Raw genomic sequence first — 17,159 nt, 5'->3', positions numbered from 1 at the left:
GCTGCAAATGGCATGATTTCATTCTTTCTCATTGCCAAGTAGTATTCCATTGTATATATAAACCACGTCTTCTTTATCCATTCATCATTTGATGGACATTTAGGCTCTTTCCATAATTTGGCTATTGTTGAAAGCACTGCTACAAATGTTGGAGTACATGTGCCCCTATAATCAGCACTCCTGTATCCCTTGGGTAAATTCCTAGTAGTACTATTGCTGGGTCATAGGGTAGTTCTATTTTTAATTTTTTGAAGCACCTCCATACTGTTTTCCAGAATGGTTGCACCAGTCTGCATTCCCACCAACAGTGCAAGAGGGTTCCCATTTCTCCACATCCTCATCAGCACCTATAGTCTCCTGATTTGTTCATTTTAGCCACTCTGACCAGTGTGAGGTGGTATATCAGTGTGCTTTTGATTTGTATTTCCCTGATGAGGAATGACGTTGAGCATCGTTTCATGTGTCTGTTGGCCATCTGGATGTCTTCTTTGGAAAAGTATCTATTCATGTCTTCTGCCCATTTCTTCACTGGATTATTTGTTTTTCAGGTGTGGAGTTTGGTAAATTCTTTATAGATTTTGGATACTAGCCCTTTATCTGATATGTCATTTGCAAATGTCATTTTCCCATTCCATCCGTTGCCTTTTAGTTTTGTTGACTGTTTCCTTTGCAGTGCAGAAGCTTTTTATCTTGATGAGGTACTAATAGTTCATTTTTGCTTTTAATTCCCTTGCCTTTGGAGATGTGTCAAGTAAGAAATTGCTGCGGCTGAGGTCAAAGAGGTTGTTGCCTGCTTTCTCCTCTAGGGTTTTGATAGTTTCCTATCTCACATTTAGGTCTTTCATCCATTCTGAGTTTATTTTTGTGTATGGTGTAAGAAGGTGGCCTAGTTTCATTCATAGCATGTTGCTATCCAGTTCTCCTAGCACCATTTGCTAAAGAGACTGTCTTTTTTCCATTGGATGCTCTTTCCTGCTTTGTCAAAGATTAGTTGGCCATACATTTGTGGGTCCAATTCTGGATTCTCTAGTCTATGCCATTGGTCTACGTGTCTGTTTTTGTGCCAATACGTGTCTGCTTTGTAGTAGAGGCTGAGTCTGGGATTGTGATGCCTCCCTCTTTGGTTTTCTTCTTCAATATTACTTTGGCTATTCAGGGTCTTTTGTGGTTCCATACAAAATAGGCCCACTACTCAGAAGATAGAGCTGACTTATACATAAAACTAGACACAGAGAATTAGACAAAATGAAGACACAGAGGAATATGTACCAAATGAAAGAACAGGACAAAATCACAGTAAGTGAGCTAAATAAAATAGAGATAAGTAATATGCCTGATAAAGAATTTAAAGTAATAGCCATAAAGACACTCACTGGACTTGAGAGAGAGTGGAAGACCTCACTGAGACCCTCAAAAAACAAATAGAAAACATAAAAAAGAATCAATCAGAGATGAAGAACTCCATAACTGAAATTAAAAATATACTAGATGGGGGCGCCTGAGTGGCTCAGTCAGTTGGGCGTCCAATTCTTGATTTCAGCTCAGGTCATGATCTCACAGTCATGAGATCAAGCCTCACACTGGGCTCCCCACTGGGTGAGGAGCCTGTTTGAGATTCTCTCTCCCTCTTCCGCTCACATGCACATGGTCTCTCTCTCTCTCTCCCCTTCCCCCAAAAAACATTAGATGGAATCAATACAGGATTACAGGAAGCAGAAGAACAAATCAGTGACCTGGAAGACAGAATGATGGAAAGCCATCAAGCTGAACAGGAGAGAGGAAAAACAACAATAATAAATGAAAACAGACTAAAGGAACTCAGCAACACCATCAAGCGTAATAACATTCACATTGTAAGGATCCCAGAAGGAGAAGGGGTGGGGGGAAAGGGCAGCAAATATATTTGAAGAAATAATAGCTGAAAATTCCTGAATCTGGGGAAGGAAGCAGACAGATCCAAGAGGCACAGAGAGCCCCCAACCCAAGATCAACCTAAGGAGGCCCACATCAAGACACATAGTAATTAAAATGGCAAAAAGTAGAGATAAAGAGAGAATTTTTAAAGCAGCAAGAGAAAATAAAATAGTTACATACAAGGGAAACCCCAAATGGCTATCAGCTGATTTTTTGTGCCAGAAACTTTGCAGGCTAGAGGGAGAACCATGATATATTCAAAGCGCTGAAAGAAAAAAAAAAAAAAAAGCTCTGCAACCAAGAATACTCGACCCAGCAAGGCTATCATTCAGAATAGAAGGAGAAATAAAGAGTTTCCTAGAAAAACAAAAGTTAAAAGGAATTCATGACTACTAACCAGCCCTACAAGAAATATTAAAGGGGGCTCTTTAAGTGGAAAGACCATATGCAGGAGTAAGAAAAGTAGGGAGCACAAAAGCAGTACAAATAAATATGTCTATAAAAATCAGTCAAGGGACTCACAAAATAAAAGAATATAAACCATGACACCATCTACCTAAAATGTTGCAGGGGGCAAGGGAGAGAGAAGTAAAGAATGGGTTAAACTTCAATGACCATCAACTTAATATAGACTGCTATATGCATGTTATTACAAAACTAATGGTAACCACAAATCAGAAACCAGTAATACATATGCAAAAAATAAAGAGAATGGAATCCAAGTATATCACTAAATAAAACCAGCAATCCTTGAGAGAAAAGAGAAAGGAACAGAGAACTACAAAACAACCATAAAACAAGTAACAAAATGACAGTAAGTACATACCTATCAATAATTACTAAGAAAGCAAATGGATTTAACCCTCCAATCAAAAGACAGAGTGACAGAATGGTTAAATGTAAGATCCAGGGCATCTGGGTGGCTCAGCCAGTTGGGTGTCCGGCTTTTATTTCAGCTCATGATCTCACGGTTCATGGGTTTGAGCCACAAAAGTATATTATTCACCCATGGTAGAGAAGGAAATCCTGCCATTTGAAACAATATGGATGGACCTTAACGGCATTATGCTAAGTGAAATAAATCAGAGAAAGACAAATACTGCATTCTATCATTTACATGTGGAATCTGAAAAAGCTAAACACGTAGAAACAGAGAGTACATTGGTGGTTGCCAGGGGCTGAGGGGTGAGGGAAATGGGGAGATGTTGGTCAAAGGGTAAAAACTTCCAGTGAGAAGATGAAAAAGTCGAGAATCTAATGCAGAGCATGGCAACTACAGTTAACAATACTATATTATATACTGGAAAGTCGCTAAGAGAGTAAATCTTAAATATTCTCACCCCCTCCCCACACACACACATAATCCTGTGAGGTGATGGACATATTAACTAATCTTACTGTGGTAATTATTTCACAATATATGTGTATCAAATCATCACATTATACACCTTAAATTTATACATTACATGTCAATTATATTTCAATAAAGCTGGAAAAGAATTTTACAAAATTCTTTTTATTGCAAACATAAATATATTTATTTTATAAATATAAAAATATAAGTTAAAATGTAAATAATTCAGGAGATACTACTGTAAGCAATAGCTAAAATATATATAAAAAAATATTGAGAAGAATAAAGATCATGATTCTTTAAAAAAGAATTTTTTAAAGGCAGAATCAGGGGCACCTGGATGGCTCAGTCGTTAAGCATCCCACTTCAGTTCAGGTCATGATCTTGTGGTTCGTGAGTCCAGGCCCACATCGGGCTCTGTGCTAACAGCCTGCTCCAGATTCTGTGTTCCCCCCTCTCTCTCTGCCCCTCCCCCACTCGTGCTCTGTCTCTCTCTCTCTCTCTCTCTCTCTCTCTCTCTCTCAAGAACAAATAAACATTAAAAACATTTTTTAAAAAAGGCAGAATCAAGGCTTAGGGTACAGAGTATTAGAATATCTACAGCTTTCCACACTACAGCATGAATTACAGATGTGTGATACTATTTATACGAAAAAAGACAGTATTAATATCCAAAATCTACCATAAAAATAAAATTATTCTAAGATAAAATTGGGCATATATGATTTTTAAAGTTACTTTAAGCAGAAAAAAAGTATAAAAAGATGTGCACTCTGCAAGTATTCTTTTTTTTAAGAAATTGTTTTAGGGGCGCCTGGGTGGCGCAGTCGGTTGGGCGTCCGACTTCAGCCAGGTCACGATCTCGCGGTCCGTGAGTTCGAGCCCCGCGTCGGGCTCTGGGCTGATGGCTCAGAGCCTGGAGCCTGTTTCTGATTCTGTGTCTCCCTCTCTCTTTGTCCCTCCCCCGTTCATGCTCTGTCTCTCTCTGTCCCAAAAATGAATAAATGTTGAAAAAAAAAATTTTTAAAAAGAAATTGTTTTAATGTTTATTTATTTTGAGAAAGAGAGAGAGAAGGGGGCAGGTGCAGAGAGAGGAGAGAGAATCTCAGGCAGGCTCCATGCTGCCAGCCTAGAGCCTGATGTGGGGCTGGATCCCATGAACCGTGAGATCGTGACCTGAGCTGAAACCACGTGTTGGTCGCTTAACCACCTGGGCCACGCAGACGCCCCTGCAAGCATTCTCTTTTGATACAAAATTTAAATCTCAGTAGAAAACAAACTGCCCATAAGTTTATAATTCATTGATCACCATTGTTTACACGTTGGTGTATTTATATCTAACCTCTTCTTTGTCTGCCTGAACACTTATACAATATACTACATACATGTTTTCTGTTCTCTTATTACTAAATTAGAATCATACTCTCTATATAAAGCCTTATATACCACACTTTTCATTTAACATACATTCCCATGTCATTAAAAATAAATGGAAACAGGGAACACTCTTGCACTGTTGGTGGGAATGCAAACTGGTGTAGCCTCTCTGGAAAACAGTGTGGAGCTTCCTCAAAAAATTAAAAAATAGATCTACCCTGTGACCTAGCAATAGCACTGCTAGGAATTTACCCAAGGGATACAGGAGTGCTGATGCATGGGGGCATTTGTACCCCAATGTTTATAGCAGCACTTTCAACAATAGCCAAATTATGGAAAGAGCCTAAATGTCCATCAACTGACAAATGGATAAAGAAGATGTGGTTTATGGGGCGTCTGGGTGGCTCAGTCGGTTGAGGGTCCAGCTTCGGCTCAGGTCATGATCTCACGGTTTGTGAGTTCGAGCCCCACATCAGGCTCTGTGCTGACAGCTCAGGGCCTGAAGCCTGTTTCGGATTCTGTGTCTCCCTCTCTCTCTGCTCCTTCCCCGCTCGTGCTCTGTCTCTCTCTCTCTCTCAAAAATAAATAAAACATCAAAAAAAAAAATTTTTTTAAAGAAGATGTGGTTTATATATACAATGGAATACTATTTGGCAATAGGAAAGAATGAAATCTGGCCATTTGTAGCAACGTGGATGGAACTGGAGAGTATTATGCTAAGTGAAATAAGTCAGGCAGAGAAAGACAGATACCATATATTTTCACTCATATGTGGATCCTGAGAAACTTAACAGAAGACCAGGGAGGGGAGGGGAAGGGGGAAAAAACAAGTTACAGAGAGGGAAGGAGGCAAACCATAAGAGACTCTTAAATACTGAGAACAAACTGAGGGTTGATGAGGGATGGGGGAGAGGGAAAAGGGGGTGATGGGCATTGAGGAAGGCACCTGTTGGGATGAGCACTGGGTGTTGTATGGAAACCAATTTGACAATAAATTATATATATAAAAAAAAGTAAATGGAAATACGTTTTCGGCAGTACAATATTTCAAATTATGTATGCACCATAATTTGGCATTAGAATAGTTCCAGTTTTTCATTATTGTTAAAATCACATAGTGATTATTTTTATAAAGAAATCTTTGATCACCTTCTTGAAAAAAATTATCTAAAAGTATGATTTCTAAGCTAAGGAATCTAAACATTTTTAAAAATTCTGATTATATTACTTTCTATGAAGATACTTATATGCCTCACCCATAATCCACAAAATACGACAGCACCCCTCTAAAATATGTGTTTACATGTTCACCTCTCTAAAATGACTATAAGCTCCCTTGCTAAACTCATGTTCATTTTAGATTCATCTTTGTAGGCTGGTATCTACCACATAGTAGATGCTACATAAATGGCAACTGATATTCAGCACATGGCAAAACTGTACTCTCTAGGTGACAAAGAATGAGGAATTAATTCTCAGTCCTACCTCTGCTACTGAAGCAAAGGAATCAGTTGATGCGACGCTCAAGGTGTCTCGCAGGCCAAATTCATCCACATTCCCCTTCATGGTGACATCTGTATCTTTATCTTAAAAGTAAAAGAAGAAAAGTGAAGCAATTGATATTCCTTCTCACTGACATTCTATACTATGCCTGTCTTTTCTTTCTCTCTTTCTTCCTCCCTCCCTTCCTTCCTTCTTTCCATCTTTATTTAGGCTGAAACCTAAAAGAAAACAAATACAAACCAATGGTATATAATCTGATAAGATTCTCAAGTGTATTCACTGTTTAAGTGATTCTGAAATGCTGCTGAGCAAAGGAGAAAGTGCTATAAAGCAGACATTTTTACTTTAAAAGGGAATTAATTAAACTTACCATCAGATTTAAAAAGCTTTTGAATATGTAATATTTTAAACTGGTAAATAATAACTAGAGCTGGATTATCTATGATATGTTGTAAAATCAGCACATACCAAAGATAGCTGAAACAGAGCAAATTAGTTGCAAGTGGCCTCGACCAAGTTGTGAGAATTGGTAAGTTTATTCAAATTAAGTGAATTATTAGCATGAAATGTTGTCTGGTCAGTTACTTGTGATAAACTGATTAAAACAATTCATGAAGAACTTATTCTTCAGTCCTTAAGACCTATGTCAAAGGCCAAAAACAATCAGGGCTGATGTTTACTCTGGTTACTTGAAGGTCAAATACAACTGTCTTGATTTTAAGGGCTGAAAAAGTTTAAATACATTGGCGAATGGTTAATCTGGCCATGCCAAGACAGTCTACCTGTTAACACATGGGGCATTTGAATGTGGGTACCAATACCTTCACATACTATCATCAGGAATCTGTAATTTTCAAATAAATACTGTACTTGCTTACAGATGTGTCTATATTGTAGCAAACAACTGATATGCTTTAAAATTTATCACAAGTATGAAAAAGCAAAGAACAAAATATATACTGATTTTTCATATTGATTCTCTATCTGCTAAATTTGTCAGAAACTTTATCTTCTTTAAAAAAGAACCAGAGGGGCGCCTGAGTGGCTCAGTTGGTTAAGCATCTGACTCTTGATTTCGGCTCAGGTCATGATCTCATAGTTAGTAAGATGAAGCCTTGTGTCAGGCTCTGAGCAGGGCACCAGACACTACTTGGGATTCTTTCTCTCCCTCTCCTTTTTAAGTTTATTTGTGAGAGAGAGTATACAGCCATGTGCATGTGTGTGCAAGTGGGGGAGGGGCAGAGAGAGGGAGAGAGAGAATCCCAAGCAGGCTCTGCACCCCCTGTAAGTGAGGAGCCCCATGTGGGGCTCAAGGCCACCAACAGGGAGACCATGACCTGAGCTGAAATCAAGAGTTGGAGGCCAAACCAATTGAGCCACCCAGGTGCCCCTCTCCCTCTACTTCTGCCCCTTCCCCAACTGCACTCTCTCTCTCTCTCAAAAAAAAAAAAAAAAAAAAAAAAAAAGAAGCAGGAATCTCTTTTTGGCTTTCATTCATCGCAATTTCTATTCCATCTTTTTTCCCAAACTAAATTCATTACCTTTACCAGAAATTTTCCAAGTCCTGTTTAAAACCCTCAAGTACCAGAAAACACAAACATTTGTGATTCTATACAGGAAGAGTAGTTTGTTTTTTTTTTTTAAAGGGAAACCATTAATTTATTTTCAACTCAGAAGGGTTGCAAACAATTTATATTCCAAACTCTAAACCATGCAGAAAAGCTAACAAGCCATACTTGGTACAAGGCTCATTCTTATTAGGTATCAAGAATAACCATACACAAAGCGTATTTTTCCCCTCCTTTATATTTAGTGGGCCCATATTTGACAATTTAACCATTTATATTCCAAGTTTAAATTATAATTGTTTTCAGATGAAGGTTACATCAATCATTTTAAAGTACCTAACTTCACAGCTTAAAATCCTTCCACTACTAAATGACTAATGGAACACAATCAGAGGTTAAACTATTCTATTTTCCAAATACACATTCTTTTGGAAATTTAAATTTTTTCATTGAACTTGAGAACAAAACAACATAATTGGTTTTGCACTTATAAACAGCTATAAGACTGGTATTTTTGGACACTCAATTATCCAGAAAAATTCCCATTATTCTCTTTTTAGTGCATATGTGATTTTAAAAACTACACACACAAATACAAACTTATTTGTACACACAAAACTGAACTGGCATTTACAACTTTCACACCTTTATCTATCTTGTTATTTTTCCATTGTTAGTATTAATTATGCAAAAAGAAACCACAGTACAGTTTTCATTATGCCAAACCACTTTTAAAGTGGGTTAAATTATAAGTCAATTAAGTTAAATCTTGGTTCCATATGACTTTTGCTATTTTCAGAGTCGAACAGACATTTATCTTATGTCACTTTACCTTTCAGACATACCCATGGGCTGTTAAAAGTCTGTTTTACATCACTCAACAGTAACCAGCCAGTACTTTACTCAAAAAAAAAAAAAAAAAAAAAAAATCTAACAAAGAAAAATGGCTTAGAGGAACTGGAAAGATTTATTCATTAAGTCTAATTTCGTAAATCACAGACCATACCTCTCATTTCAGTAATTGTTATATTTCCTGGAATGGCAGCTTAAATTATGAAGAGAAATAATACATCTGTTTTTTAGATAAGCCAATAAAAAGCATGAATAAAGAATACTGAGTAATATCTCAAACTACTTGCTTTCATGAATCAAATGAAAATTTAAAATACTCTTTCACCTGAGTGTCTGACTCTTGATTTCAGCTCAGGTCATGATCTCACGGTTCAGTTCATGGGTTTGAGCCCTGCTATTAGTACAGAGCCTGCTTGGGATTCTCTCTCTCCCTTTCTCTCTGCATTCTCTCCCTCCCTCAAAATAAACTTAAAATAAAGATAAAATACTCTTTCTAAAAAGTATAAATTCTTGATTGTAGTACTGAAAGACTGCGACAGCATGGAAAACTGAAAACCAAAGGTTTCATTTTAGTCAGCATTTTCAGAAACTTCTTACCAAATTTTTCTTAGCAGAAAACACACACACACACACACACACACACACACACACACACACACACACAATCATTACACACTTACCAGAATGATATGAGTTGGAAAAAATGGCATTTTTTTGTTAAAGATGTATAGTATTGAAAACTCACATACCCGTGGTAGAAATGTCAATTAGTAGAACTACTTTGGAGAATTTGGTAGTATAATGTAAGTTCAAGACTGTATTCTCTGTGACAAGCAATTCTACCCTTAGGTGTTTTTTTACAGAAGTGCATGCTTATATGCATAAGAATATTCATAACAACATTGCTTACAACAACTCCAAACTAGGAAAAAAAAACCACAGTTGTTCTCCTACCACAGAATACACAAACTGGGATATATTCAAACAATGAAATAAGTATACAACAATGAAAGTGAATGAATTGCTGTTATATGCAAGAATAAAGATAAACCTCACATGTTGAGTAAAGAATTTTATGTATGATTTCATTCACATAAAATTCAAAAACAAGCAAAACTAAACTACAGTGATCAGGACAACGCTTAGTTGGTCAAATAAGAAAAGCCAGGAAGTAATTAGCATGAGCATCAGGACAATGGTTAGTTTTAGGAATGGGGAGAGGGGTGTTGATTAGGACCAGGTACAAGGAACCTTCTAGGGAGTTGGCAATGTTTTATTTTTTATTTTTATTTTTTCAAAGATTTTATTTTTTTTAAGTAATCTATATACCCAACATAAGGCTCAAACTCACAATCCCAAGATCAAGAGTCACATGCTCCACCAACGGAGCCAACCATACACCCCAGCAATGTTTTATTTTTTGATCTACATGATAGTTACACAAGAGAGTGAGATAAATCACTGTTTTGTTTTGAACACTTTCCTCTAAGGGTTTACATAGAAGGAGAGGAAACAATATATCTATGTATGTTGGCCCCAAATGGCTGACAGCAGAAAAGACAATGAAGTATTTCAACATTGGCAGTTCAGCTGTGAATTATTAACCGTGAATTTTATTCCCTGATAGGGGATGCTAAGTTCAAAAAGTCAAAAGATCTGATGAGTCTGTTAAGTATACTAGCAAATCAAAACAATCTATCTGCACCCCATAGTGGAATACCAGTAGTTGTGGGAGACTCTAATGCCATGCATATACCACTCACGACCTTTTTCCTCCTAGTTTACCCATCTTTCTTTGCTATTTAGTCATTGGTTTAGGATTTTAAGTGGGAATGTTTTGGTGGGGATAATCAACTATCTGCAGGAAGAAGACATGGAAACTAAGAGATGCTTACTATTTAATGACAATAAAAGTATGATGAAAGCAACATACATTTATTTAGCACTTACTACTTGCCAGAAACCAAGTTACATGCTTTACATACATTATCGCATAATTCTCACAATAATCCTTTGAGGTAGGTACTCTTCTTTTTTTTCATCATACATATGAAGAAGCTGAGGTACAGAAATGTTAAGTAATGGTCCATACTCACACAGTTAAGAAATGGAATGGCAGGATTCAAAAGAAGTCATCTGACACCAGATTCCATGCTATGAAACTATGGAGCTGTGGTGTCCAACATAGTAGCCATTAGCCATGTGTGTCTACTGAGCGCATGAAATGTGCCTACTCAGAACTGAGATGTGCTGTAAGTGTAAAATACACAATGGATTTTGAAAACTTGGCACCAAAATATATAAAATCTTTTTAATATAAACTAGGTTTAAGAAAAATATATTACTAAAATTAATTTCACCTCTTTCATTTTACTTTTTCATGTACTTACTAGAAAATTTAAAGTTACATTTGTCACATTATATTGCTATTGGACAGTACTATTCGGGCATTCCTTTCTCATATCTTATCTAGAGTGCAAAGAGTTTACAAGCTCTACAGGATTCAGACTCAACTCACATGTTTTGAGTGACTAAAAGTAGTACCCAAGCTATTCTGCTAAATGCTTTCAGAGACTATTGCATTTAATATGTGTAACTGTTAGACAGGAATAGCCTAATTATGTATAAGAATGCTTTATTGTAACTAGAACAACAAAAAAAAAGCTATTCTCCAGTCAAAATCTTCAACGGCTCCTTGTCTGGTTTTCAAAGACTTCCATAATCTCTGTTCACCCTACCTATCTAATATTCTTTTCTATTAATTAATAAAAGACTCCTCAACTTTATGCTGTACATGTTATATTATACTGTATATTATATATTATCATACTAGAATTATATAACATATAGTCTATGCCATATAGTATACTTTATCATATACTATATATACATTCCTACATATTATACTAAACCATTATACTTACACTATATTATATACTGTACTATTCACTATACACCCACTTGCCATAGTAATGCAATGGGTAAAAGCTTGAGATTTCGAGTCAGCCAGTTAACATAGCATCTGGATCCCAATTCTGATCCCAGCTTTGCTACTTGTTATCAAGGTAAACTAGGAATAACAATATTGATTTCACAGAATTGTCATAAGGATTAAGTGAGAGATTTATGGAGGCATAGTTCTTTGTACATAGTAAGTGCTAAATAATTTTTCACTGCTATTACTATTGCCACATATATTCTTTATCAAGCCTTTAGTTCCTCCTGCATCTTCTCCAACACACAAATTTTTCCTTCTGCTCTCTTGCCCCATGCTACCCAGAACACATGTGGTTTTACAATGCAACTCAAGTACTACCACCTGTAAGTATCCTCCAAAAATTATCTAATTTTTTGCTTCTATATAAGGCAGTACAGCAAAAGTGTGGGCTCTGGAGCCAGACTGCTTGAATTCAAATTCTGACTCTGCTACTTAGCTGGATAACAATCTTAGGTAAATTTATTTTCTCCATTCCTCAGTGTTCTCACTTGAAAAATGGGAGTAAAATCTACCTCATAGAGTTGTGTAAGGATTAAATGAGTTAATACATGTAAGTGTTCAACAATTGTTACCTATTCATAATATTATGTAAAAAAAAAGTATGTACAATTCGATACACTATCTGAATTTTTATTTAACTATTACTATTGCCTGAATGTAACAATCATTCATGGACTTTCTCATCTTTTTTTTTTTCCTTTCATTTTTTTTCCTGGTAGTTCCTATAGTTCTTAATAGAGCATTGAACACACTGTAAACACTTCAATATTTGTTGATATAAACTAAATAAAACTTGTTACACCAAGTGACCATAACCAAGACATGAAAATCCCTATTTTTAAATAGCCTCTCATATATTTCATCTGGATCATTTTACCTGTTACATTACCTTTACATGTTTTCAGAGGCCTGTTAAAATTCTTATTTTTCCAATACGTGGCTCTAAATTAATTAAATTTATGATACTTTCTTATAAACTTAAAATATGCAGCTTATGCCCCATAATGCCTAATCTTTAACCTTAGATGTGCCTAAAAGAATGCTTTCCAGGGGCACCTGGGTGGCTCAGTCAATTAAGAGTACAGCTCTTGGTTTCAGCTCTCAGTCATGATTTCACAGTTCATGAGCTCGAGCCCCGCATCGGGCTATGTGCTGACAGTGCTGACCTTGCTTGGGATTCTCTCTCCCTCATTCTCTGCCCCTCTCCTGCACTCTCTAAACAAACAAACAAACAAACAAATAAACAAACTTTTTTAAAAAGAACGCTTTCCATATAATTGGGGGACTAAATATAAAAAATATATGCCAAAAAAAAAAATGCTGAATGTTACCACACTGGCTCTCAAGAGAGTAGTTCTTTTTCTTCCTCTCTTTTATTTTTCTAATAGGCTCTATGCCCAAAATGGGGCTTAAACTCACAACGCAAGAAAGAGTTGCATGCTTTACCTACTGAGCCAGCCAGGTGCCCCTTTTCTTAACCTTTTTAAATAGTAAACCTAAAACTTTTATTATAATTTAATTTAATTTAATTTAATTTAATTTAATTTAAAGTAGGCTCTATGCCCAATGTGGGACTTGAACTCATGAGCCTGAGATTAAGAGTAGCATGCTCTAGGGGAGTCTGGGTGGCTCATTCAGTTAAGCATTTGACTCCTGATTTCGAATCAAATCATGATCTCACGGTTCATGAGTTCGAGCCTCACTTCAGGCTCCATGTTGACAAGTGCAGAACAGCTTGGGATTCTCTCTCTCTCCCTCTCTGTCTGCCTCTACCCCGCACTCTCTCTCTCTCAAAAAATAAACTTAAAAAAAAGAAAAGAATAGCATGCTCTACTAACTGAGCCAGCCTGGTGCCCCAAGTCTAAAACTTTTTAAGACATTGCTCTTTACCTATCTCAATCACCCAGAACTTTTTTTTTTTCACCCAGAACTTTTTAAAACATTCATGCATAGACATAAACTATGTTCTTCTTTGGAAGGATAATAAAGGTATGATGTTTACTTTTAACACAACAGTCATACATTTTAGGCCAAAAATCTGACTGGATTCAAGCCTTGCTCCTTCTTTCACAATCTCATAATTCACGTATTTTTTTTTTCAAAACAGAGTTTGCTTGAAAGTTAAAAAAACAAAAACAAAGAGAAAACACAAAGAGACACTTCAACCTTGGAACTTGAACTTCAGGCCTGTATCTACTTCTCTAAACCAATCCAAATGGGTTTTCTACAGGTCTCACTTTTGCCATCCTTAGACACATTCTATTTTCTGTCGCTTAGAAGCCATCACGTCTATTTTAACCTCAGCAGATCCTAGTGGAGATTCCAAAGATGCCACTCTTCTTTTAAAGTCCACTGTGGATTTTGTAACACCAGTAAGAAGAGGAAGGCTGCCAAATGTCTAATGTCATCTGACTTCTATGTCAGCAGCTATTCTCCAGATGATTTTTAGCAACCTAAATATGATTTGGAACCTTGTCTTTTCTGTGGTTTTACTGAAAGTGGAAAAGTTCCTGCTGCTGACAAGCTATTTTCCAAACAGTCTGCTATAATCTGTTACAATAATTAAGAAATCTAGAAGACTCCTGCTGCTCTTTGTCCATCTTACACGACTACCTGCCCCATCGAGTCTACAGTCCTCTGCTCTACCAGCTGAGCTACTGAAGGGTGCAGCTACCTGCCCCATCTATACTGCAAACAGTTTTTTATTTTGGTTTGTTTTAAAATGCTACAGTATGAGACAGAAAAAAGTCGAATACAAACATTTGAACCATCATAATTTCAGAAAGTAAAAGAACTAAGAGATATTTTCTTGATTTTTCCCTCAATGTACCTTAATAGTGACGAGTTACAATGAAACAAGAGAAAAAACTGATCAGTTCTTGATGTGTTATGATTTACGCAGTTTTAACTATGTGAAATACATACATGTACAAAAACAGCCTGATACCATTGATCTACCCAAAAGATATTTCCGTAACAGTTGTCTCTGGCTTTCTCTATTTATCAAAACGTTTTATATGGCATGTCTGCCCAATATAGCAACAGTGATTCCTAACTGGGAAATACAGCTGCCAATGCAAAACAAGTAATAGAAGGAAAGAGAAAGGAGTAACAGCACTTTTTATCTTTTTTTTTTTAAGAAGAAAGAAATGACTGGATAACCCAAAGTGAAACAAAAAGTAATTAAGGTTAGGTCTGCAGTTTGAGAGACTTTAACAGGGTCACTAGCAAGAATTGGTCACTCTGTACACCACACAAAGGCCACTGACCAGTGGGACAAGTCAGCCCATATCCTGGGCCTGCATCTTCTAGGAGGAAGGTGAACCTTTTTCTTATCTCAAAAGTGCCCTTTCCAAAGGGCTACATGGGCCTTTTTCTAAATCACACAAAGGTCTCCAGTTAGTGAAGTGTTAGACTTAGAAATCCAAGCTGATAAGATGTAACTTGAATACAAAAGAGGCAAAGGCAAGTAGCAGGTTATTTCTCTTGTTTCTGGCACCCAAAGATTTTCATTACACTGCTTTAATCTCTGAGCCGATTTTGACTTACATATATAATACCAGTTTGTAGTATTATTAAACACTTTGAAATTAAGATTGTGAGCCTTAATACATAGGAGGAAATTACTAAGCCCAATTTCTTATATGTTCTGCAATTTGTACTCTGTATATTTAGAAGCCTGATTATACAAATTAAGCTTGTAATTCATGTCACTCCCTAAAAATAAACCCTCAGGGAGTTTATCCTCTGACCACAGTGATTCTGCAGAAGAGGAAAAGGACAAGGTCTTAGAGCATCAGTTCTGTGTTGTCTGACATTTGACTCAAGATGATAGGTTGAGGTATTTCCTCTTGCTGCCAAGCTCTTTCAATATTGCTAAATGTTCTATCTGGCTGCTTATCAAAAAAGAAGAATAACATCTCTCTAGTGGTCAGGAGGTCCCACTTTATTCTCTGCCAGGGAATTTGTGCAGACAGTACTAAGCTGGAAAAACCTCTAATTTTCCCTTACAGGATATGTCACTCTCTCAATGAAATCCTCAGCATAAGAGAGCAGAAAGATGGATAAAATATTTAAATTTTACTACTCAACACTTCCACAACCTCCTCCAAACACATAAATTTGATTATGACTTCTTATAATTCTCAGTGGCTCCCTTTTGCCTAAAAGTACAAAACAAGAACTTTCACGATTTATCTCCTGCCCACCTGTCTTGATTCACTTCTCACCACTCCCCTACATATGTTGTATTTCCAAGACATAACAGGCTCCAGTCTACACCTTGATCCATGTTGTTTGCTCCGCCTGAAGTGCCCCTTTCTCAATTATCTTCCTGATGGATCACCTTTCTTCAAGTGTCACGCATATGAAGCCTTCCTTGAGGAATAATTTAGGCTTTTCTTTGGTGTTTCTACAGCACTTTTTAAACACATTATTATACCACTCACTCCATTGTGCTATATAATTTTTATTTTTTTAATTATTTTTTTTAATGTTTATTTATTTTTGAGAGACAGAGACAGAGACAGAACATGAGCGGGGCAGGGAAGGGGTGCAGAATCTGAAGCAGGCTCCAGGCTCTGAGCCGCCAGCAAAGAGTCCAACGCAGGGCTTGAACCCACGAAACGAGAGATTCGTTACCTGAGCCGAAGTCAGACGCTTAACTGAGTGGGTCACCCAGGCACCCCTGTGCTATGTAATTTTTAATGCCTACCTAGCTGCAAAACTAGTCTCTGTGTTGCCGAAAAACAAGGATGAAATGTCCTTCATCCTAGTCTTTCCAATGCCTTATAACATGTCTGACATATATTAGGCGATCAAATGTTTGCTAAATAAATATTAGAGATCTAAGATTTTATGAGTTCATTCTGTTCAAAAAATAGATTATAACGAGGACTAAACATGTATCTGAAATATGCAAAGCAATACTGTAAAACTATAAAAATTCTTGGTTTGTTTTTAAGGGCTAAATTTGTTCCTACACATCAGTATGAAAGAATCTCAAAGTCCTCTGCTCAGCCAAAAAAACAGTATTTATCAAACTTGTGGCTTCAGAGTTGCCTGCTAATACAGCTATTGCAAATACATACTACTCTTTATAGAAAATGTAAGCAAACAAACCATGAAGCCCAATTAATTTTAAGAGAAATCTAATTAAAGTGTAGATTAACAACAAGCTTGAACTTAATTTCTGTAAACCACATCAACTAAATCATGTCCCCAAGAAACTGTAAGCAAGCTTCATTTGTTGTTAATCAATTTATTTTTACACTGGTATTAAATTCAGCAAGTTAGTACGGCCCCAATAGCCTAACCAAAGTAATCTTAATCTTGAATGTACCATTACTGAAATACACTACCAAACCATGTAATGATGCATACCCCGCATGATATGATGATAAAATGATAACAGAAATCTCCCAAAGTATAAATCATTCCGAGGTGTTAGGTTTTAATTCCATATTCTCCCAACTTCTCACTAGTTGCTGGAACTAACCAAAGTCTAATTTTGCCCAAAATAATTTAGATAATAACACAAATTTCTGTTAATATGAAAGATAAATATACCCTAACTGTACAATATCTGATATGT

At 36.5% G+C, this 17,159-nt stretch overlaps 1 protein-coding gene across 3 annotated transcripts in view; it reads right to left on the bottom strand.

Annotated features, from left to right (window-relative positions):
• MIGA1 (mitoguardin 1) overlaps positions 1 to 17,159 on the bottom strand; it is a 106,433-nt gene that overhangs the window by 29,851 nt on the left and 59,423 nt on the right. For all 3 annotated transcript variants that reach the window (XM_030324309.2, XM_030324310.1, XM_030324311.1), the window contains one exon: positions 6,131 to 6,231. In XM_030324309.2, the coding sequence (XP_030180169.1) occupies positions 6,131 to 6,231 (101 nt within the window). The remainder of the gene's footprint in view (positions 1 to 6,130; positions 6,232 to 17,159) is intronic.

The sequence above is a fragment of the Lynx canadensis genome, chromosome C1, assembly GCF_007474595.2.
Source record: "Lynx canadensis isolate LIC74 chromosome C1, mLynCan4.pri.v2, whole genome shotgun sequence".
In the NCBI taxonomy this organism is placed as follows: Eukaryota; Metazoa; Chordata; class Mammalia; order Carnivora; family Felidae; genus Lynx; species Lynx canadensis.
This window is presented reverse-complemented; position numbering and strand designations above follow the sequence as displayed.